The sequence below is a fragment of the Crotalus tigris genome, unplaced genomic scaffold (genome assembly GCF_016545835.1).
Source record: "Crotalus tigris isolate CLP2741 ecotype Arizona unplaced genomic scaffold, ASM1654583v1 scf7180000018155.2402879, whole genome shotgun sequence".
NCBI classification, from domain to species: Eukaryota; Metazoa; Chordata; class Lepidosauria; order Squamata; family Viperidae; genus Crotalus; species Crotalus tigris.
The window spans coordinates 2,209,378-2,233,007 of NW_024096851.1; the positions used below are offsets into that span (position 1 = coordinate 2,209,378).

Here is a 23,630-nt window from a genome sequence, read left to right on the forward strand (position 1 = left end):
TTTTTTTTATAGTAGTTAAAACAGTTCAGCCTTTTTAGATAAAATGGGTTTCCAATCCCTTGTGTTCTATTCAGCCTTTAATCTTTGCATATCAAATTGATGTATTGATCACAAGTTATCCATAAAAAACTAATTCTGGGCTTTTTTCTTTTGCAAGATATAATTGTATTGATTATTATTCAGAAATGCCATAGGTCCAAAACAAGTTGTCAGTAAATGTTGTAATTGTAAATATTGCCAGTTGGTGGCAACAGACAAATGATATTTATCTAACACAGAAAATGAAGACAATTCATGCTTACCATCTGATATTTGAACTAACATAAAAAAATCCCCAGCATTCATACAAACATTCCATATAACAGTTTTTCTGTTAGTTTTTAATCAGTTTTAAAATCATAGCATAAAATTGGTGTGTGTGTGGGGGGGGGGATAGATCAAGATGTAATTTTCCAGAAATAATATACTGCGATTTTTAATCAACATAATATTGACAGAAGATAAATATGTATTTTGAACCTGAACAGACCAATTAACTAAAGGTGCTATGTATGAATATTCCAAAAAGAACCAGGAAGGAGACTTTAGATTAAATGAAGCTACCCAAAATTTAATCCAACTCGGATAGAATGTGTAATGGTATAATTCAAGATCTGGGAAATAAAACTCTCCATCTTTATCTGAAAACTACATTTTTCAAATATTTTTCAGTGTTTTCCAAATAAGTGAATGGGAATTCTGCACAAAATAGAAAATATCCTGGAAGTTAGATTCATTTTGAGAGTGTTTATCCCATCCCCAAATTTTAAAGATAGCTATTTATAACATCCAAGGAAATTTATTTATATAATGTAGTATATTGTTCATATTTAATGTATTTATTTGAGAAACATCACATGGAATAAGAATATATATCCATAAATTCAGTATATACTATATATGAATATGAGGATTAGTGTATTAATAAATCTTTGACTATTGAAATCAATTCCAACTTAGCCCAATTAACAGAATATCTTGCAAGTAATCGAAACACACTAATCTAGTGCATTAGAGACGGAATCTGTGAATTCACTACATTCACAAATAAACAATAGAATATCTTTAACATACAAAGCAGGTTTTTATTTTGTTTAATAACGCAAGCTAAGAGTTCTAAACAAATAGCAAAAATCAAAGAAGAAAGTAAACATTCTTGACATTATATAATAAAAAATTACATGAAGTTCTCACTTTAAATTTGGGATTGAATACAGAATCTGGATCCATTTTATAAATTCTTCTAAAATTCAAATTAAGGTAACACACATTTACCATCAATATATTTTATCAAAATCTTTTTCCATTTCAATTTACCAATCAACAAAAACTTTATCATGGTTACAGACCAGCAAAAGTGGTGCGATAGAAATAAGTAATTTTTTAAAAAAGCTAAAAAAGATATTAAGACAAAAATTGTAGAATTATAATTGCAGCTTTGAGCTTTCTGTCTTGGTTGAGATCAATTAAATCCACTGTCAGCCAAATATTATTTGAATCATATTTAGTTTTGACAAACCAGCTGGATCATTCTTGTCTGAAGAAGGAAACACTTGAAAGCTATTGACTCTGATAGCAGTTAAAATTTTGAATATTTACAATAATCAAGGAAATAGGACAATAATTCAGGACATGATTTTTAGTAGATTCTAGAAAAACTGTGATACGTGCTTCATAAATGAAGATAAAATACTATTCTCAAAAATATTATTATATAGCTAACAGAGCAGAGGAGCAAGTTTTATACCATTCCACAGGAAAGCCATCCAATTACCATTAGTTGTATTCAAAATTGTGTTTTAAATCTTCTCTGTAGTCAAAGGAATGACTAGTAATTATTCTTCTAAGGAATCTAATTGGGGAAGATCAATTTTGTCTAAAATTGCCTCTAAATTTACCTCAGCTAAATTCTTACATAAGACCAAGTAGAATTTAAAACATCGAAATTGTTGATCATTTTTAATATAGAGACCAACCTGTACTGTTTGAGCTCATTTTTGACTTGTAGTCTTTGAATTATGACTGGATGCTTAACCACCATTTGAAGTTACAATGGACTTTTAAAAAGCTACTTATGGCTCATCTTCTCATTTACAACTGATTGCAGCATCCTGCAGTTATGAGTAATTTGTGATGGGTTTTTTTTCAGTCTCCAGCAAAAAAAAAAAAATACCCATTGGTTACGCTGGATTCACTTAACAACTATGTGATTTCTTTAACAACCCTGTGGTTCACTTAATGATCACAATGACTTGCTTTTCAATTGTTGTAAAAATAGTCATAAAGTCAAATTTGGTGACATGGTTCCTTGACCTACAATTGCAAGGCCTTATAACCAAAATTCCTGGTCCATTGTGGCCATAAATTGGGGTCTACCTCTACACAATTGGCCAGCTACTGCTTCCCCTATGTCAAGATTATTTATGAACAAGTTATAAAGCACCTGCATCTCATTTTTCAGTGCGACTGAAACTATGACCACCATTGTTCCTAGTTTAGCTCTCAAATTAGCAAGAAGTAAGCTATGCTCAGTGGAGTAAATATGATGTCAGAAAAACTGAGAAAGCAGGTGTCAAACAATGGGTTTAATTTATCAGAGCATGGAGAGTTTATGAGGGGAAAAGTTCAGAACACTGTAAGATGAATATTATTTTGATTGTTTTCCTTAACAGTGTTTTGGCTTGCAACATTAACATTTTTATTCAATAGCACAATACACCAGGAAAACCATATAAAAGATAGAAACTTTTTCAAAGTAGTTGTTCGGCAAGATATTTCAGTCTTTCCTCTACACAGAAATTGTTCTTATGCTTGACTTGCACAATTTCTTCAGCTTCAGGTATGTTTCATATTTTCATCTATAACACAGAAATATAACCATATCATCCAACAGTTTATTAACCCTTCACTCTCCCACTCTGAACAACAATTGAAATCTTTTTCTTAATAACATTTTTGTTAACAATTCAGGTCCAAATAATTTAATCTGGACACTATTTTCACATGAAGTGACATCCTCAGTTGCTAAATATCGTAAGACCAATGGCCCATAAACAATTTCTCCACGATTAATAAATCATCCAGTGCATTTAGATTTGATATTGTACAGCAAACGTGTGGGGAATTTAGACACTGTCATAGCAGGTTAACCATTTCTAATTGTTATCACTGGGACTGCCATAGTTTCTGCCTTTGTCTCTGCTATGAATTACCTAGTATGCTCAGCAGTGACAAGTTAGACGAAAAAGGAGAATGTGGTTTGTTATGACCAGCAACCAGAAAGTTATAGGTGGCTTTCTATGAAGCAGGCCGTGAAGATAATATTATGTACAAAAACGTGTTATGGGATGTGTGAGAGTCTTTTCTGTAAGAACTGTATCTGCTATTATTATGAACCTCAGGGGTCCACTGAATAAAAATATGCAAAAATAAAGGGAAAATACCGTGACATGAGATTTAAGAGCATCTTAGATTTGTAGGACTTTTCCATACAGTGAAATAAATATTTCTCAGATCTCTTTCTATGTATTCTGCTATTTTACCCTATGTTGCATTAATCCATTGTTGTAATTCTATTCTGCAATGCTTATGAGATTTTTAGATTGTCACTGGATATGACCTATGATATGCTGTACTATGTAATATATGTGAAAGGAGCATGTCTGTATTTTCCAGATTCACTGGATTGAAAATAACAATGATGTTTAGTTTTTTTTGTTTTTTTCTCCCTTTATTAAAATGGCTGCACGTATAACCCTCATTTCATTTCCACTCGTTCAATAATCACTTTATGATGGTGCTAAACAAGGGGTACTTATAAAGTGGGTTCTTATAACTGCAGCCATCACAATGCTCACAATTATGTGATTACAATTTAGGCACTCAGTAACAGGCTATTAAATATAATGTTGCAGCATCTCATGGTTGCCATTTGCCATTTGCAACCATCATACAGAAGCTGGCAGGAGATCACAAATGGCAATCACATGACTTTGGGACAATGACTGCATGGGATTTGCCTAATGACAGTAACTGGGATTGCCAGAACTGCCATTGTAAGTCATTGGGGTCACATGACCTTATGACTACATTGCTTAGCAACACAGTAGCCAGTTCCAATTACTCTTGGTAAGTGAGAACTACCTATAAAGCTATTGCTGATGTTGCTTATCATCATACAGCATCCAAAAGAATAGATACTTCAAAAATAAATGCAATCCACAACCTGCAACTGTTAACAACATAACTTCCAACTGTGGCAGAAAATTAGGGCTAATCACAGAATAGTCCAGGACATTGTAGATGAATTCTTATTTTCAAATTATGCTTTTTTATTGTTAAGCTTATGAATATCAACAGTTATGGTGGCTGTTTAGAGAGGCAGGTTCTGGCCACAGTGAAGCTATACAAATATCCATGGATCCATTGATCTGTTAGGTGATCTAGTCAAGTTTTATCTCAGATCCAAGACAACAGTGGAAGAGAGGTTAAGAATGAATTAGATGCTTACACTTGTTGCAGAATCATCAACTAGCTAAAGTTTTTGCCAGCAGAATTTACCAAAGATAATAATTATGTGACATACAATCCACAATACTGTAAGAACTTACACTTACCACTCAACACCTGTTGTTGTGAGAGGAAGCATCTTTAGCCTGAGGAAAAAATAACATAAAATTAGAAATTACTTTGCTAATGTCTGTGATTATTACTACATTTCTATTCTCCCAGAGATACCAGGTAATTGATACTCTACAAATGACCACAATAAGCCAGATTGTTACACTCTAAAAGCGTTGTCCGAATCACAAATGTATGCATACTGAAACCTGGACTTGCCACTTTGAATTAAGAAAAACCATTCCATTCCATTTGGAAACTAACGTGGTGTAGGAAGTAGAAGAGAAGGTGCAAAGCACTAGCTGCCTGGTTTTTTTTTTGGTTTTTTTTTTGTTCTCTTCATTAACCAGCTAGTAGGCACTTTATCTAGCTTGAAGGGACAACTGAACACAGCAATGAGGACATTCAATCAGTATTAAGCAATTGCTGCCAAAGATTGTAGGCACATGCTATGTAGAAGTGCCTAAAGTGATAATGAAGCATTCACATTTGATTACCAATGGACACCAGAGAATAATATAGTATTATTTATGTGTATGCCTGAAAACACCATAGAAATCTGATCAATACTTCCAGAGAGAATTGTTTCACCAATTAGAAAGCGTTTAAAAAATAAGCATTCCATCTTGGTAGTTATATGATGCTTGGTCTTGTAGAAAAGAATCAATGAGCTATTCATTACAAAAAATTACCACTATTTCAAACCAACTCAATTTTTTTAAATAAAAAAAAAACAACCAAATAATTTTGCCAAAGGAACTCATATTAACAATATGGAAGAGCTAAGATATACTAAGATAGCTAAGTTCACAATGTTTCAAATTCATGATCACATTTTTAATTTTTGCAATTTTTTCTTTGTCCAGGGATAATGTCACATTAGACACTTATGTAGCAAAAAAATGATTTGTATATACTGGCATTTCAGCATCCCGTAAAATAGATTTTCCCAATCTAAGTCCTAGTTTCATGTGTATGGATCCAGTTTTTCATTCGTAACATGAATGGTATGTACGATTCTCATTTTTGCAACATTTCTGCATGTTGCATTGCAGCTCTTCAACCAAAAAAGTTTACCGTATGTATAAATTAAGAACATATGGGAAGAAATATTGTAAGCAATTTTGCCTAAGAATCATACATTACAGGAACAATATATAAAATGTGTATTTCAACGAATGAAAAACAGAGTTGAAGTTGATCTTGGTAAAATGAGAGATAATGGAAACTGAAATTGGTGGATTTCTTTATCCCTGCTCTGAGATCGCTTCAATCAGGCGGTCAGTCCCAGAATATATGCCAAATTATAGGGAAGAAAAGCATGACAAAACTGAACGTCAGGCTAAACATAAGTTACTGTCAAGCTTTTCTATAACATAGACTGAAATATTATCCCCCTGTCTTGCTTTCAAAATTGTTATCATTCCAAGCTTTAAGGGTGATAATCTAATTTATTCAAAAATTAAAACACCAAATATCAAAGGAAAATATAGCTCTAGATAAATCAAGTGAAAAATAACATACCGTATTACAAGCATTCCTATTGTCCTGAAATTGTGAACCAGTCTAAAAATCAACGGAAAAGAGGAAAATAATATTATAATAAATTTTGCAACTTAACCAACTTTCAAAAATGTAATATTCAGAAACTGTATGGAATCAGGTTTGTTAATGATTTGTTACAGCAAAGCATAAAGCAAATTTAGAAAAATATAAATTTAAAATAGACCTTTATTTTATTAAGAATAAAGCTGGCCAAGCTTTACTTGGCAATAATTACTAGATTAGTGATATCCAGCTTTCTGTCGCTTGCTAATATCAGAAACAGCAAAAATCGATTTTAAGTTGCTCCTGAAGAGTGTCATGTTGTTTTATTACTATATAAATATTTCTGGAATCAAATTTAAACTAATGAATAAAAGTACGTACCGGACCACAAGATCTGCTTCCATCTGCTTTCCCCTGATTTTAAAAACAACAAATAAACATGTATTATTTCTAGGCACCACATAATTGTTAAAAAAATATTTATTACATTTATATAGCCACCCATCTCACTACTGTGACTCCAGATGAATTACATGCAGTTTACAGTAAACTACAGTAAATGAAGATTTTTTTTGCAAGCACTATTGTCAAGCCAGATATCCCTGTGATATTTATTTTCTAAGTAAAGAATTGTGCACTTGTTTCTGCTAAATTGTATTTACCCTTTTCAGCCCATTCCTCTACCCCAGGGGTAGATCAGCTGGCTCAGGAATTCTGGGAGTTGAAGTCCACGAATTATAAAAGAGCCAAGATTGCCTACCCCTGCTCTACCCGATCAAGATTATTTTGGATTTAATACAGCGGAGGATCTTTCACATCAGTTGTGTTGAATTAAAATTCAGAAACACTAACTGTTTCTTCATTGTAAAAATGTTATTTCCAAAGATTCCTGGAAATGTAATAGTTGTTGTGATTAAAATATACTGTGTGAACAAGTCTTAAGAAAGAGACAAAATTAAGTACCACAACAAAAATTAAAACCATATTTACCTTTGATTGGCTGTCGCTGCTCTGAGATGACCCTTGTGGAGTCTGAAATAGACAAACAGATAGATAATAGTGGAAAATTCACTTCAGGCAGGATGTACAGTATAAACTCAGTTAGGGATGATTGATTGGGGTCTCAGATTTTAGAAACTAGCAAGTGATTTTATTAGCTATACTTTAAAAGGAATCAGCAAAAATAGAAAATGGAAGTGTGTGAAAACATACATAAAATGTTTTTTTCTGTGGCTTTTGAGTAGGAAAATGACATAAAGAGTAACTGGATTGTAAAAGCGGCTGGAAATTTTTATCTGGAGTAAGTAATCTTTGCAGATAAAAAATATTGAATCAAACTGGTATTATTTGACAGCATTTCATTATACTAAGTAATTTTAAAATTCATGATGACTTTATGGAGAAAAAAAATATTTCAGGAAAAATGCTTACTTTGACACATGTTCCAGTATTTGATTGGAATACTTTCCCCTAATTTCCAAAAAGAGGGGAAAAAGTTATTAAAAATAGTATTTCCATATATATTGTAACAGAAGAAAATAATCTGAAGCCTTTTGTTTGGGAAAAATAGCTAGTGATTGTATTAATTTTATTATCCTTCCCTGATTTAATTGAAATCTGGCATGTTACCCTTTATCATACAGTTCAGTGCAATAAGTAATAGTGGAATGCTACAAGAAATAGCATCCACAAGACTAAAGACCCCTAATTTGTTCCCACATACCCCAAATGTGAGCATTTTTTGGCCCAAAGTGTAACAAAGTGGTCCAGCATAGGCCACATATGTCTGTGGATTACATTATGTGCACTTCTGATTTAGCTTTTCAATTCTTATTTGGAGTGAGGAACATCTGTAGACTTTCAGATGTTTCTAAATTATAATTCCCAGCATCCTATAGAGCCACAGGTTCTTCAGATATTTTTCCTTTCTTCAGATATTTTTAGTATTGAATTAGTCAGATCAGTCCTTGTTTCTTCTGTTACTACATTTATTCTAATCATTTACAGCAGTGTTTCTCAATTTTAACATCTTTATCATGTATGGACTTTACCTCCCAGAATTCTGAAGTCCATATACAGTATCTTAAAAATGTTCAGGTTGGGAAGCACTTGATCTACAGTAAAGTTTTCATTTTGCTAAATCATTCTCCGGTTCTTTCTAGATGTTTGCATTTTCTGCAAGCAATGTCCTTTTACCAATGCTTATTTATATTTTTAATTTCATCTTGGCACTTCACCTTTTATAAAGCTGACAAGAGCCCTGCATGAGTTGGGAAGAGTGCCTCCTGAATATTAAGTATTGAAGACGGAAAAAAAAGAGCCACATCTGTAATTTTATTCACTTTGCCTCTGGTTTGCCTGCAGATGATGTGCCATTTCTGTGGTTTGATAAGATAAAAGTTCTATATCTCAATTTTAAAAAAAAAAAGCAAATGTCTGCTCTTTTGTTTTTTAAAAGTCCCACAACTTTTGAGAAGATATTTTGACTACTACTCCCCCATCAGGCCTATAGTCAAGGATATGGAAGTCCAAAATATTTGGAGACCAATATGTAACCGCTTCCTGAACATGATGTTGGGTACATTTCTTAGTAAACTAAAAACAAGAATTTATTGATAGTCTAATGCAGTGGTTCTCAACCTTTTTAATGCCGCGACCCCCCAACCGGTCATAAGTCGAGGACTACTCAACCGGACGTAAGTCGAGGACTACTCAACCATTTGCAGAATGGGACTTTTGGCGGGCTCAGCAGGGCAGAAACAGCCTGGACAATTCCTATTGGCTTTTGAAAGCCAATAGAATTAGACTCTATTCAAGAGAGTCTATTCTATTGGCTTTCAAAAGCCAATAGAATAAAAGGGAGTAGCACAGCTAAGGAAAAGGGGAAAAAATGGCGGACTGCGTTGTTTGGCGACCCCCATGAAATGGTCGTTTGACCCCAAATGGGGTCCCGACCCACAGGTTGAGAACCATTGGTCTAATGTTAGAATATATTTTTTTAGAAAAAAGTTTCATACCTCACCACAGTTTATATTCAGAGTTAGAAATGACTGAAAAGAAAAGTAAAAAGAATTATCATTTTACATAATAGAAATCATATTACATATTATTGCAATACAAAATGTTATCAATCTAGGAGAGGATGCCCAAGTATTCTGTAAAGATGGGGGTTTTACATCCTATATTTTCCTTATGAACCCTGAAGCATTTTATACTACAACGATTTTATGTTACACCATTAGGGAGAGTGTTTGGTTTTGTCTTAATCTAGCATACTATTCCATAAGTCTTTCTATGTTTCTGAAATGAGGCTGGAAGTAATCATTCAGAAGAACAAACTGCTATAGTTACTTAATACACAAATAAGAATATTCTTCATTTAAAAAAAAAAGTATTTCTGGTATTCAATTAATCTCCCTCTATTAAATTAGATAAAGGCAAAGAGTCATCGGTGTTTAATAGATACCTTTCTCCTATTTTTGCCTGTCATATTTCTTTTTTCAAGATCTTGGAAACCAACAGTTGTATTGGATACATAGTCTTCTTCAGAATCAGCAATAAGGGCGTTGAGATCAATATCTTCACCACTGTCACTGAAGGTGTCAGAATCAGCCGAGATCTCAGAAACCACGGATGTTATGGGCTCATTGGATAGCATTGAGCGATTGGTTGCCATAAACACATTAGTGTCTACCTCTCTGGGAGAAAGAGTTTTGCTATGAACGCCAACCCAGTAGTTATTGTAATCCTGAACAAAGGTTCCCCTGAGGGAGAGGAAAATTGAGATATTATTCACGACAGGGAAGTTTTTCTCTAATAAGATATGTCATGTCATAAACACACAATCTTTTGCATTAACACTTTTCAGCTCATAATCTGGATTAATTTGATCTTTAACAAAGAAAAACCAAAGAGTACCATAGTTATTTTTAGCTGGGAGACAACTATTACAGTCAAGTCATAATTTTCTTTTAGGCCTAGAAGCGTGAAACTTTCTGGGTTTTTTTTTAATCTTATCCAATGTATTTAATCCATTACTGATTTCCCCCTGCCTTCTCTGCCAAAATTCCCTATTAAGAGAAAAATATTTCTCACAGGTGTGTTCTTGCTCAATTCTATGCTTTTGTCCTGAACAAAAACACAGATTTTATTTGATTTTTCAAAAAAGAACTCCCTTAATAAGCAGGAAAGTCAGTACTTACATAATCCTTATTTTTCTAGTGCCCTGAGGAGCAACCCAAATTGTTGTAATTCTGTGCTTTACAAAGGGGTTGATGTGACTTACTGCAGAATTCTGAAAACAGAAAAGAGATGATATTAAGAATTGTGGAAACAATTATACAGGCATTGCTCATTAACAAAAAGGAACACTGCATAGATAAAAGCTGCATGCTGTACAATTAGTGATATATGTCCAATCCTTTTTCTTAGTTCTTCAACTGAGAGCAGCAAAATAATATAGACCTATGTAATAATATGTCCAAACCAAGATACCTGGCTTATCATTTCTAAACAAGCCAGGAATCAAAAGATAAGAACAAATTCTGGGTTCAAATTCTGCTTGTCAAGAAAGTAAGAAATTGTGATGGCCCCATCGGAAGCCGGTTTGGAGCAGGAAGATGAGCCACAACCAGGGCCATCAGACAGGGGTGGCATGAATCCCCAGGAGCATCCCGAGAGCCTCGGGGCTGAGGAAGATGCAGTCCTGTATCTGACTGGCATGGGAGGAGGGGGAACAGTCGATTAGATGGTCAGCTGCCTGCCCTAGCAAAAGCAGGGGAGGTTCAGCTGCCTCCAATAAGGAACAGCTGCCACACCCACCCAATCCATGGATGCAAAGAGCAGAGTAACAGAATAACAGAGTTGGAAGGAATCTTGGAGATCTTCTAGTCCAACTCACTGCTCAGGCAGGAAACCCTATACCATTTCTAAAAAGCAGTTGTCCAATCTCTTCTTAAAGACTTCCAGTGTTGGAGCATCCACAACTTCTGGAGGCAAGACGTTCCATTGGTTAAATTGTTCCCACTGTCATAAAATTTCTCCTTAGTTCAAGGTTGCTTCTCTCCTTGATGAGTTTCCATCCATCGCTTCTTGTCCTGCCTTCAGGTGCTTTGGAGAATAGCTTGATTCCCTCTTCTTTGTGGCAGCCCCTGAGATATTGGTACACTGCTATCATGCCCCCCCCCCTGTTGCAATTCCTGCAACTGTTCTTTATACGTTTTAGCTTATCACCTTTGTTGCTCAGGGAAGCACAGAGGAGATCAGCAAAGCTGCTCATGAAGAAGCAGCCTCGCCCCTCCTAACAAGAAACACTGGGCTTGAGGTGATTTAGCCAGGCATGGGGAAAGGTACATTTGTCAGAAACAACCATTTACTTCTGCAATGCACTCTCTTTGACTTCATGAACTTGGACCTTGCTTTGTAGATATTTGACCTTCCTTTGCCTTTGTGGACTTCAAACCTTATTCTTGATTTTAGATTTCAGACTTTGTCTCTTGCCTTTTGGACTTTATTATTGTCTGGTGGATTTTGGATCCTTCTCTGTGGAATTGGACTTTGCTCTGGCCTTGTGGAATTGTGGGTCTTGCTTTTGTGGATATCGGATCTTGTCCTTGGGACAGTGCTCTCACAGATTGTGGGAGGCTGCCCTGAGTCTGTCCCCAGGGAAATTGGGGTTGAATTTTACCAGCATAACTGCAGAACAGTTTGGGAGCTGCAAGGTTGCTTTGGGAAGCATCTTGATTTACGTATGGTTGTGCAATAAACATAATATACCCATGTTTCCCCAAAAATAAGACCAGGTCTTATATTAATTTTTGCTCCAAAAGATGCATTAGGGCTTATTTTTCAGTTAGGTCTTATTTTCGAGAAATACGGTACTAAATGTGTCTATCTGGTTGACGATCTTAATGGGGCTTATTTTGGGGGTGGGGCTTATATTATGAACATCCTGAAAAATCATGCTAGGGCTTATTTTCCAATTGGGTCTTATTTTCGGGGAAATACGGTACTAGTCACTTGGGTCAGAACAGAAGTTAGGGATCCCAGTTTAGTTACCACACTGAACAAACCAGGCCCCATTTGCTGAGTCACTCTTGCAAGCAAAAGCAATTGGGAGCAACTTGCTGATCATTATTGATGATTATTCCCTATTATTGATAGGGAATGAAATTAAGACTGGTTCTTAACATGCAGTGCTACATGCCCATCTTTTAAAAATAAATAACTTGTCACATACAAAAAATAAATGAATATTTAAGGTAAAGGTAAAGTCAAATAATAAGAGGAGTAGGGATTTCAGGAATATTCTTTTCTGTAGGGTATTGTTAACAGAATCTTGAAAATCTTGTCAGTTTTTCTTTACTTCTTTATATACCAAACAAAATCAAGGTGTAATTCTTTTGAGTTTTTTTTTCTCATGCTTTCTTCTTTTTAGGGATTGAACAATATATTCGGAAACTCTTAACAGTTCACTCATCTTTTCCTCATTCCCAGGGCCATGTCTACATTCCATCACATGGAGGGACTTTGTTAAACAAATTTTCAAAGAACAACATAGCATAAATACATTATCTGAACACAAAGACACATACCGTCATATTGGCACATGGTTGACCTCGGGTGTTTGGATCTACAATATAAAATGTGCCAACAGGAAAATTTCCATCAAGTTCTCGGGCCTGTATCATAAATGCTTTAAATCCAGATGGGGATGTTGCTTCTAATACCACTAGGGGAAAACCAATGGATAAATAATTCATATCATTAGAGAGATGTTTTTGGGGGGAGGGGGTTCATTAGACTTAAAATATGCATCAGTGCTTTTCTTTTTCCTTTTACTTCAGTTTGAAGGTTCAATGGTAATCATGCAGTGTACTCTTTGCTGGAATAAATTATCCATAGGGCTTGACAGTGCATCAAGATTAGTTTTAAATGCTTGTATTGAGATATAAAAAGGTTAAGAGTTGGTTGAACATTTTCAAGACAATTATTGCTAAGATGAGATAAGCTACTACTACTTCTGCTCAGCTATTAGTGTCATCTAATTTTTCTTAGCATCGTTACCTAGTTCCAAAAGAGTGTGATAAATATTTTTTTTAAAAAATCAAGAAAACTAATTATATAACTTGCAACTTCCATCAATGTACAAATAAAGCACCTTTTAATAACTTTAGCTAAATTGCATTTAATTAATATTTTTGCATTTGCTGAGGACAAATAAGGAGACATGAAATCCAGTCTCCAATCCAAAATATTCTGTACTGATTTCTGGGAAAGCACAGCAGTCTGAAAACAAAGCCCTGAATGTATGATGAGCAATCAGTTATCATTTTGGCATACGTTGCTGCCATAATTCCTTCCTTCCTTCCTTCCTTCCTTCCTTCCTTCCTTCCTTCCTTCCTTCCTTCCTCCTTCCCTCCCTCCCTCCCTCCCTCCCTTTCTTTCCTTCATCTTTTCTTTCTTTTTCTTTCTTTCCTTCCTTCCTTTCTTTCTCTTTCTTCTTTCTTTCTTTTCTTTTCTTTCTTTCTTTCTTTCTAGCAAACAAATTAATTTAATTGAAAGTTTGCACAGTCCTGAAGTAGTGTTACACTCTGTACTTCATTCTTTTATACAAATTCCAGCAAATTCTGCTGCTGGGGTCTGAAACTAATCTGATTGGACTGGCTGTCATAAAAATATATCCAGCTAATTTCAGCTAAAAAAACCTAATCTCTCACAACTTGAAAACATTAATTTTTAAAAAAATTTTAATGGAATATGTCATGGTTCCGATAGATGAAACCCATCAAAAGAACTTTGAGGCAAAAATCTTCCTTAAAGAACATTTTATTTGGGAAACAAAGTATCGGCACTACATAGTTGAACCCAAAAACTAAATTCCCTTCCCCCGGATACAAAGTAACACAGTGCAATTCCCACCCCCAATAAACTGTCATAAAGCACATTCCCCAATGAGCTTAAAGCACGGGCTTTCTCCTCAGCTCCTCAGCCTGCCAAAATGTTATCAGCTTGTCCTTGGGTTCCCACAGTAGCATTATTATTATGGCTAGCTGAGCTTTCATCCCAACCCTCCCCCCTGCTGCACCTGATTTCTAAAAGTAAGAAAAAGCAAGTTAAAGCAGTTGTCAGAGCGGGAACATCCAATGTTAGCAGCAATGACAGAACAAACTGTATGGCAAATTTAAACTGCCACTGAAAAAGCTATTGACTGATAACAATGTTCCGGGTTCTAATGGATCTGAGCATAGCTTACTCAATTTCTGAGCTAGATTGTACCCTTGCCCACTTTGTTTTACCTTGTATTTCATTTCCCGGGTCATATCGATCGAAAGAGACGGAGATGACATAAGGTGGGCTTGAGGTCTGTGGGGAACTTCCATGATCTGGTAACATGGAGTCACAAGCTATCGAAATATCATTGTATGGATATCCAAAGATCTGGGACACAAATACTGTACAAAAAAAGATCCCAAAGAAGGAATATTTCTCCATCTGAAGAAAGAGAGAGAAAGGTGAGTGAGTAAGAAATATTTATAGATAATAATAATAATAATAATAATAATAATAATAATAATAAAAAAGTTGAAAGGGATCTTGGAGGTCATCTAGTCCAACTCCTTGCTCAGGCAGGAAACCCTATACCATTTCAGACAAATGGGCTGTTTGTTTTGCTAAGGGTGAGAAAATAATTATTACTAAAAATGCATAACTTTTTCATGAGCATGATCACTTATACCAATGTATTTTTAAAATATATCTTGTTTGCCAATTTATTATGGTAAGAAGCTCAATAGTATTTGGAAGGAAAGCAGTAAGAACAGAAGCACAAGTCAGTGACTGGCCTCATACATTAAAATAATCTGGCTTGACATTGATTTATCATAAAATGTGAATCTACCCATTGTAAACTGTGAACTATGATTTATGGAAGGCGTAGGAGATACTGTTAAATCTGGTGGAGAACTGCACCTTTCTTTTATTCGATTTATCATCCTCCAAAGAGATAAAGTAGAAATATCACATTTCAGTCCTTTTCCTCCAATTGTTCACTTTTGAATTGGTTAAATCTTCTCCGGGGGAGAAGAATAGGGCTGATGTATCTGGGCTGTAAAAAGGTAGGCAACTACTGTATTAAATGTTAGCAAAGTAATCTCCTGGATTTTTCCAGCTCAGATAAGGTGCTACACAGCTCTGAATAAGACAGACATTTCCATGGCACATACAGTACAAATATTCTGAAATGAAAACAAAAGTCAAGGTAGACACAGGTGAATTGGAAGGCTGATAGGGAAGCAAATGGCTAAATACCACATATCTGCCTATTTCTTAGTTGTATTGTCCATGGATATTTGTTTGTGTCTTGCTGCCTAGCTGCTCTCTTATGTTATACAGGGGTTTATGTTTGCTCTTTTTATTTTGTTTTGAATTAATAGCTGCCCATAGTCCTGCCTTTGAATGCATTGTCAAACACATTTTGTCAACGCTGCAAATACTGTATATTCTTGCTTTGACAAAATATGCAGAACTGTCGGGTATTTTTAGAGTTAATGCAGAGCAGAGGAGGGAGGAGGGAAAAGCCCGAGAAAGAGAGAGGAAGGGAACTTTTGCCCTTCACACTAATTGGAGAACGTGATATATGACAGCAAATTTAGGGAGGGAACATGCTGATAACTTAATTGCTCAGGGGAAGAGAATTTAAATCTTAGCATCCCTTCGTTATGCCATGCTGACATTTTGTAACATAATAAAAGACTTTTAGGAAAATCAATGCCTAGAAGTTCTTTGAAGTGTTTCTGCAGGCAATGCATATGCTCACTATTACACACTTATCTTTATTAATGCCCATTATCCTTTTATGAACGCATAACAGGATAGCAGCACCTAACCAATCTTGACTGATCCTAGGCAATATAATCGTGGTAAGTACTTTACCGAGGGATCACCTAGGAATACAATTGTCAACTAGAATGGGAAGTTAAGAAAAACAAATCCAAAATCAAGCACTGGTGAATCAGTTCTATGATGCTGTCCAGAAGAATGAATGTAAGAGGTTAGTTGGGCTCTATTCAAGAGTTTTGATCTTCATCCTGTGGTAAAGTAAATATTTCCATGGATTATGTCTCTGAATAAGATACAAATCTCTCTTTTTTCATCTATCCTCCTTTCAGCAGAAAACTATTAACTGTAATGAAATTTGCTGCCTGTCTCTATTTTGTCTGTTCCAAGTTGCTTCTGAATGGTGCTGTCCTAAACGGGCCTGTGATGTGCAAAGTAAAAATTGGCTAATTCCTCCTAGCTAATTTCTCCTTCCTTCCTCTTCAGTACATCAATAGTTGGTAGTGAGAATTACACCTGTCAATCATGGCATTGCTGCAGAAATGGGGCAATATCTCTGCAGGACTCTGATAGCTCTGGGTTCCTTCAAGAACCTTTCTTCCTACCCTCCACTTAATTGTAACTCAGCTTGGATAAGAAACAATTACCAAGGAGATGGCATCACAAGTTGTACTTTTATTTAGGATTACTCTCCCCTTTCTTTCCTTATATAGATTACAACCGCTGTCTTCAAGATTCCTTCATACCTTCTGTTCAGAAGGTAATGGGAAGAGTTGGTCTCATCCTTCTACTATTAAACTACTTCAGCCTCTTACTAATCCAATCAACACAACAGAATTTATCACGTGCAGTACTTCCAAGTGGGCAGCCTAATAGTATTGCACAATTCTAAGAGACCACCACATCAATTTTTCAGTCATCAGTTGTTGCTCTGGAGAATACAAAAGGCAACCCCGGGGGTCATTTTTACATGTGGTAAACATTGGTTCCTGGTGGCCTTTATTTACATGCAACTAGATTGAGATTGTCAATGAAATGTAAAGAGAACTGTTATACTAAAAACATGGGTCTGGTGTTCTTGAACAAATCTCAAGAACCACCACAATATTGCAGTGTCCAGTTCTTTAGGGAGACAAGAACAAAATGTTAAGTAAAGTTAAGATGCTGGGCTGTCAACAGGAAGTTTGGCAGTTTGAGACCCAAGTATCATGTAATAGGGTGTGCTCTTGTCACTTGCCCCAGATCCTGCCAACCTAGCAGTTTGAAAGCATGTAAATGCAAGTAGATAAATAGATACCACTTTGGTGAGAAGGTAATAGTCATGCTGGCCACATGACCACAGAAGCATCTTTGGACATCACTGGCTCCCTTGGCTAGAGATGAGCATCACCCCTGAAAGTCAAACACAACCAGACAGGGGAAGCCTTTACCTTTTTTAAGATTAAGAGGGATCCAGAGGAAGAGATAATGATTGCTCATTCTGAAACAACCAATAAGAACCTCTCTGATTCACTGTTATCTAACTTCTCATTTGATATAATATGTGGCAAAGTGGCAAAAGAGATCACATACATCTAGCAGTTGTCATTGCATATTGTTGATTTAAGAGGAGAGTTGTCATCAAGGGACAGCTAAGATTTAAGTCTATCTGGTTCTTTGACTAGGAGAAAAAAATAAAAGTAATGCCATGGGAACGTAGAAGAAGAAAGACGCTGCCAGGATATGTTTAGGCCACAATTAGGTATAAATGAGGGGAGATGCTCAGCATGGTTCTTTCCTAAGCCAAATCATCTAGTAATGCATCTGTCTTGAACAGTACCAGTTGGAATTTTAGTACCTAGATTGAAATGTATTTTGGGGGCAATCTCCTCTTATCCAGGGCTGAACAGATTAGAACCCAATCTTCATTCTTAATCACAACCCTCTTCTTTCATTTGATTGAACCAGGTTGTACATTATGTAAGGAACCTCAAATATAAAGCCAAATTTAAATACATGCCAAGTAGGAGCTTGTGCAATTATTAGGAAAGAACAACTAAGAACCTGCTCTTTTTATAGATAAAAGAAATTTCTGCCTAACTTGAAGGACCATTATGAAGAAATAATTCACCTTTCTCTTCCTTTCCTGTCTTCCATACACTTGTTTCCTGCTAACATAATACAATCACTGCACATTTTTCACAACCCCGATTTCAGGACACAACGTGCCATTGTTGTGATGTGGTTCATTTTCTGCAGCTGCTAGCATTCAGTACTCAAAGAAATCAATGTGATGCCCAGCATCTTGGCTTATTTTTTAAATTAATGGCTACAAAACAGTCTTTAAAATACAGATTAGTTTTATCATGCCAGAATTCAAAAGAGTCCTTCTAATAAGTTAATCTGGATCACTAAATATTAAGATTCGGCATTATAGCCTACAGCTCCCTGCCAAGTTTTAAAACCTAGTCAAGAATGATACAGGCCATTAAATCCAACCCAAAATATATGGGATTTAACACTCCTAGAGATTATTATTTTCAGAATCCCAGCAACCTACCTTCACAATCCCCAATTCTGAGCAGCTGTGGTACCTTTGCAGCCTGACTAGGACTCAGGAAGATGCACTGAATAATTATGAGGAAATGGGAGGCTCAGCCAGTCACATGGGCTTGCAAAGAAAACAGCCTATCACAGACTGGAATCTCCGCCTTAGAAATTAGCAAATGCCAGTTAAAATTATCTATGGTATGGCTAGAGTCATTCTCTTTAAGCTAACCTTTTTTCCTTTTGTGATAGTACAGTTTAAGATAGAAAAGTTCTTGAACTGTGTTTGTTGAATTTCTGAGATCTGGTGTCATCTGTAAAAACAAAGTTTGAATACAAATACATTAATTCAGATGATTCTAAAAGTTAAATTACAAATGAAACCAGAAGCTTTTATTTTGGGACAAATGGACAGGCAACTAGAAAACAGTCATGGAACTTTGTTCTTATATACATATAACTGCAGCAAGACTATAGTATAGGCTCAAAACTGGAAAGATGAGACACTATCCAGAATGGAGGAATGGCTGGTGAAGATAATGGAACTTGCAGAGATGGCTAAATAGATTTCCTTGATTAAAGATATGTTTATTGCTGATTGGAAACTGCTTATAGTCTTTTTGCATGAAATGGAAAAAGTGCATTTATGATTTGAGGATTAGAAAAAAACTGAATAAGAAAAAACTGAGCTTTTCTTAGCAATCATAGAGTGAGAATTTATTCGCTGCAGAGGAAAATAGAAGGTTCTATTTCTTTTTGCCCTCTCTTTTCTTTCCTTTCTCCTTTTATTCTTTATTACTGTATGTTATTTTTTATATTATCTTTTTGAAAAAAAATTAATATTTTTTAAAAGGTGTCACCATGGGGTGTTGTTTTGCAGCTTCACTTTTCACTCTTTCATGGGAATGGTAAATAGGAAAACTTTACACACGCAATCTAATACCTTTGCATTGCATTGGGTCATTTTTTTAAAAAAGGCAACTTTGCTTGTTTTAATAGTCTGGATAATATGACATGAATAATGTGTGGGAGGGGCACTTATTATTTATTACAACAGAGTGTCTCTTTTTTTTTGTAAAAGTAAATGAAGAAGAGCTTTAAAGCTTCTATTCTTCTTGGCAGTTTTGCAGACAAACCAACGCAAGCAAGAAGAGTCAGTTTTGTCTAGTGATTAAGGCACCAGGCTAAAAATCAGGGGATTGTGAGTTCTAGTCCTGCCTTAGGCATGAAAGCCAGCTGGGTGACTTTTGGTCAGTCCAACTCACCTCACCGGGTTTTTGTTATGGGAAAAATAGGAGGATGGAGTATTAGGTATGTTCGCCACCTTGAATTATTTACAAAAATAATAAAAGTGGGATAAAAATATAAAATAAAAAACATACCACAAAATCGTAAAGTTGATTTTTGCATTTTGTTACAATAAACTCCACTGGGTTCTGCTTGCCCTGGGGCAGGGACCTTCCTCTAGCTTTTTCTCAGGGACAGGGATGTATCACATTGAACTCAACCTGGCATCATCAACCTGCCTCTGCCGATTCTTTCATATTCTATGTTGGGAGTAAGGTTTTCTGACTTCTGGAAGCAGATATGGTGCTGTGTAGTCCACCTGTTGTATTTGAAGTCCTGGTAGACAAATACATATCTTCCCATTAGTTACGGGGCGCTGTGGCTAGAATGTCTCCTCCCTTGCTATCACTGGACTCTGCGTCCCCCATGACAATTTCATCCCGGATTACTTGCCTATTTCTAAATATCTGGTGAGGCCCTGTTTTGTTTTGTTTTTCCCAATGGCAGGTCTGTAAAATGGTGAATCTCTGATTTCTTTTTTTATGTTATTGATGGTCCAGTGAAAATCAAGTTTTTTTTTTCTTTTACACATTCACCAATGGACTGGTGAAAGGATAGGCTTTTTTTCCTTCTCTTTTAACAGGTGAAATTGTTAAGAGCTCTGCCAGTTTTCTCTTCTAGGCCCAAGAGACAGGAAGAAAGTTAACACTGTTGTTTTCTTCTACCTGTCTGCCACCAGAGGACAAATAATATGTCAAGTACAAAGCGGTGACCATGTGAAAGCTCTTTCAGTGGAAACCAGTGGAAACTTCAAAGACCCACACATAGAAATGAAACGCTGTTGGTGCTTGTTTCCCCAGTAGAGGTGAGATGGGCAAAGAAGCTAAGAAGTTGACTAACCAGAGACCATAATAATTGCAAGCTGGACAGAACACTTGGCCAGAATCACTTGCAAAGTTGAAAAGTGGATTACAATCTGAACAGCAATTTCTTAAACTTCATTTCCAATAACTTTCTGCAGAGGAAACAAGTAGCTTAAGGTTATTGTAGGGGAGATCCATAAATTTCAAATAAACAATCTAATAGACTAGTGGAGTAGATCCCGTGCTACATATATGGCTTGTGGGGATTGTTCAGTTTGATTGTAATGTAAAAGCCTAGAAAACTTTTAAGGGGATACAGCTCTGATTTAGATTTCTCTTTTCTTCTTAATGCCCAGGGTTAAAGTGATTTTAATCCTACTTGCTCTTCTTCTCCTAAAGATTTAGTTGTTGCTACTTCCATTACTTAACCTGGTTTTGTTTCTAGAACTACAGTACATTTTGAATTTGGTTCTTTTTAGAACAGTGGTTCTCAACCTTTTTAATGCCGCGACCCCCAACCGGTCATAAGTCGAGGACTACTCAACTGGTCGTAAGTCGAGGACTACTCAACTGGTGCAGCACCATTTGCAGAATGGCACTTTTGGCAGGCTCAGCAGGGCAGAGACAGCCTGGACAATTCCTACTGGCTTTTGAAAGCCAATAGAATTAGACTCTATTCAAGAGAGTCTATTCTATTGGCTTTCAAAAGCCAATAGAATAAAAGGGAGTAGCACAGCTAAGGAAAAGGGGGAAAAAATGGCGGACTGCGTTGTTTGGCGACCCCCGTGAAATGGTCGTTCGACCCCAAATGGGGTCCCGACCCACAGGTTGACAACCACTGTTTTAGAACATACAGGACATGAAATAATAAACATGTCATGTCCTGTATGTTCTAAAACAGTGGTTCTCAACCTGTGGGTCGGGACCCCATTTGGGGTTGAACGACCATTTCACGGGGGTCGCCAAGCAACGCAGTCCGCCATTTTTTCCCCCTTTTCCTTAGCTGTGCTACTCCCTTTTATTCTATTGGCTTTTGAAAGCCAATAGAATAGACTCTCTTGAATAGAGTCTAATTCTATTGGCTTTCAAAAGCCAATAGGAATTGTCCAGGCTGTCTCTGCCCTGCTGAGCCTGCCAAAAGTCCCATTCTGCAAACGGTGCTGCACCAGTTGAGTAGTCCTCGACTTACGACCGGTTGAGTAGTCCTCGACTTACGACTGGTTAGGGGTCGCGGCATTAAAAAGGTTGAGAACCACTGTTCTAATGAGAGAGTACCTGGATTCCTTCCTCAATTTATTGCAGCTTGATCCAACTAAAGACCAGAGACCAGTATTTCTGCTTCAAAATATTCATGTGACTTCAGAGGATGCATCCCATTGAAGCAGAAATGGCTTATTAATATCCACAAGTGAGAACTGTTGCTACCATACATTATAGCACCTAATAACCAGAGGAATCGCCTGAAATATATGATTGATGTGAATCTCTGAATTATTTTGGACAGATGGGATGGTGGTAGATTTTTTTTAAAGGTGTTTAGCTGAGATCATTACAGGTAATCCTTGAGACCAGCAATTCTGTTGCTAAGCAATGCAGAGAGATCACATGACCACAGTGGGCTTACAATTTCACTTCACCAGTGAGGTTTTAAGTGAATCACCCATGGTTGTTAAGTGAAACATCACGTGCCCATGAATTATGATTTTATTGTCAGCTTCTCGTTGACCGTGCCTGTCAAAAGCCATCTGCGAAGTGCCTAAATGGCAATCATTTGTGAGATGCTGTGACAGTTGTAAATGTCCTTGTTGTGAAGTGCCCGAAATCTCAATCATGTGACCGTAGGGACACTGCAATGGTTTTATGAAGGCTAATCATAAAATTATTTTTTTCAGTGCTGTTGTAACTTTGAATCATTGCTAAATAGTGCAATCATTAAGCAAGGAGGACCTGCAGTGTTGGAATTCAAATATGTGAACAACCAGTTCTCTGTGTGGATGCCACTTCCGGAAGTCCATTCTGGGCCTGGGCAACAAAAAATTAGTTACCGGTTCTGCCAAAGTGGTGCGCATTGGCTGAATCCCACCACTGAGGACCTGTAAAGTTAAACTCCAAGCAGGGTTGAGGGAAAATAGAGAAAATATGCCCCTTTATTTTCCTAAACAACTAATCCTCCAAAGTTGTTTGTCTTATGATTGAAACCATAATTATGTACCCCTCCAGATGTTGCTGAATTATCTTTTCATTTATCCATTGAAAGTCTGCCGAAGCTGCTGAACACTATTTAGCAATATTTTTTCTTCTTCTCTGTCCTTCTAAAGGAATAATGCTTAGTAATCCAATGGACATATTTTGACATGAGGCCTAAAAAGCATGGCAAATCTACCAACAGTCTTTTTTTGGCATTAAATAGCCATCCTCATGCTTAAGGGCCACGGTGCATACTCAGAGAGCCTTATAAATTGTTATTTCGATTTGGTTCAGCAATATTATTTTTTCTGGTAAATATTATTCTGGAAACTCTGCAGGTGCCACTTGCAAAAACCCATTTGCTGGTCCCACATCTATCTTGGGAGCCATATCTTTGGGCTCCGAGTCGTATCATTGTGGCTGCACCACCAGGTCTGTTGGTCATGCTTCAGCAGGGTGACTGTTTATTTAACCACATCCTGTTAGGCATTATCCCCACTTACATATTTTTAGTAGAGTTTCAATCAAATCCATTTGCTCTTTCCACTAAATTTATCCTCTGGTCCTCCTCAATGACTCTGAAATGACAGACTTGTGGCTTATTTTGGGCACTTTAGAGGACATCAAGCAAAGTGTTAATTCCTCTATTCAGTGATTGTTTTTCAGTAAGCCTTTATAATTTTCATCAACATGTCACCCAGTAATATCTACATGAAGGCAACT

General features: G+C 36.3%; 1 protein-coding gene across 3 annotated transcripts; it reads right to left on the minus strand.

Moving 5' to 3' along the window:
* Window positions 1–1,103: 1,103 nt before the first annotated feature.
* Window positions 1,104–18,656, minus strand: LOC120310268 (ferric-chelate reductase 1-like). Of its 3 annotated transcripts, none has more exons than XM_039348513.1 (12): window positions 18,584–18,656; window positions 14,505–14,700; window positions 12,801–12,937; window positions 10,410–10,501; window positions 9,674–9,971; window positions 9,225–9,257; window positions 7,639–7,677; window positions 7,198–7,239; window positions 6,589–6,621; window positions 6,184–6,225; window positions 4,656–4,694; window positions 1,104–2,897 (listed from the first exon to the last, which is right to left on the minus strand). In XM_039348513.1, exons 2-11 carry the CDS (start codon window positions 14,698–14,700, stop codon window positions 4,659–4,661), a joined length of 948 nt encoding a protein of 315 aa, XP_039204447.1. In that variant the 5' UTR covers window positions 18,584–18,656; the 3' UTR covers window positions 1,104–2,897; window positions 4,656–4,658. The 3 variants fall into 3 exon arrangements, with proteins under 3 accessions (XP_039204447.1, XP_039204445.1, XP_039204446.1); XM_039348511.1 differs by lacking the exon at window positions 18,584–18,656 and adding an exon at window positions 17,342–17,394; XM_039348512.1 differs by lacking the exons at window positions 7,639–7,677; window positions 18,584–18,656 and adding an exon at window positions 17,342–17,394.
* Window positions 18,657–23,630: the final 4,974 nt, after the last annotated feature.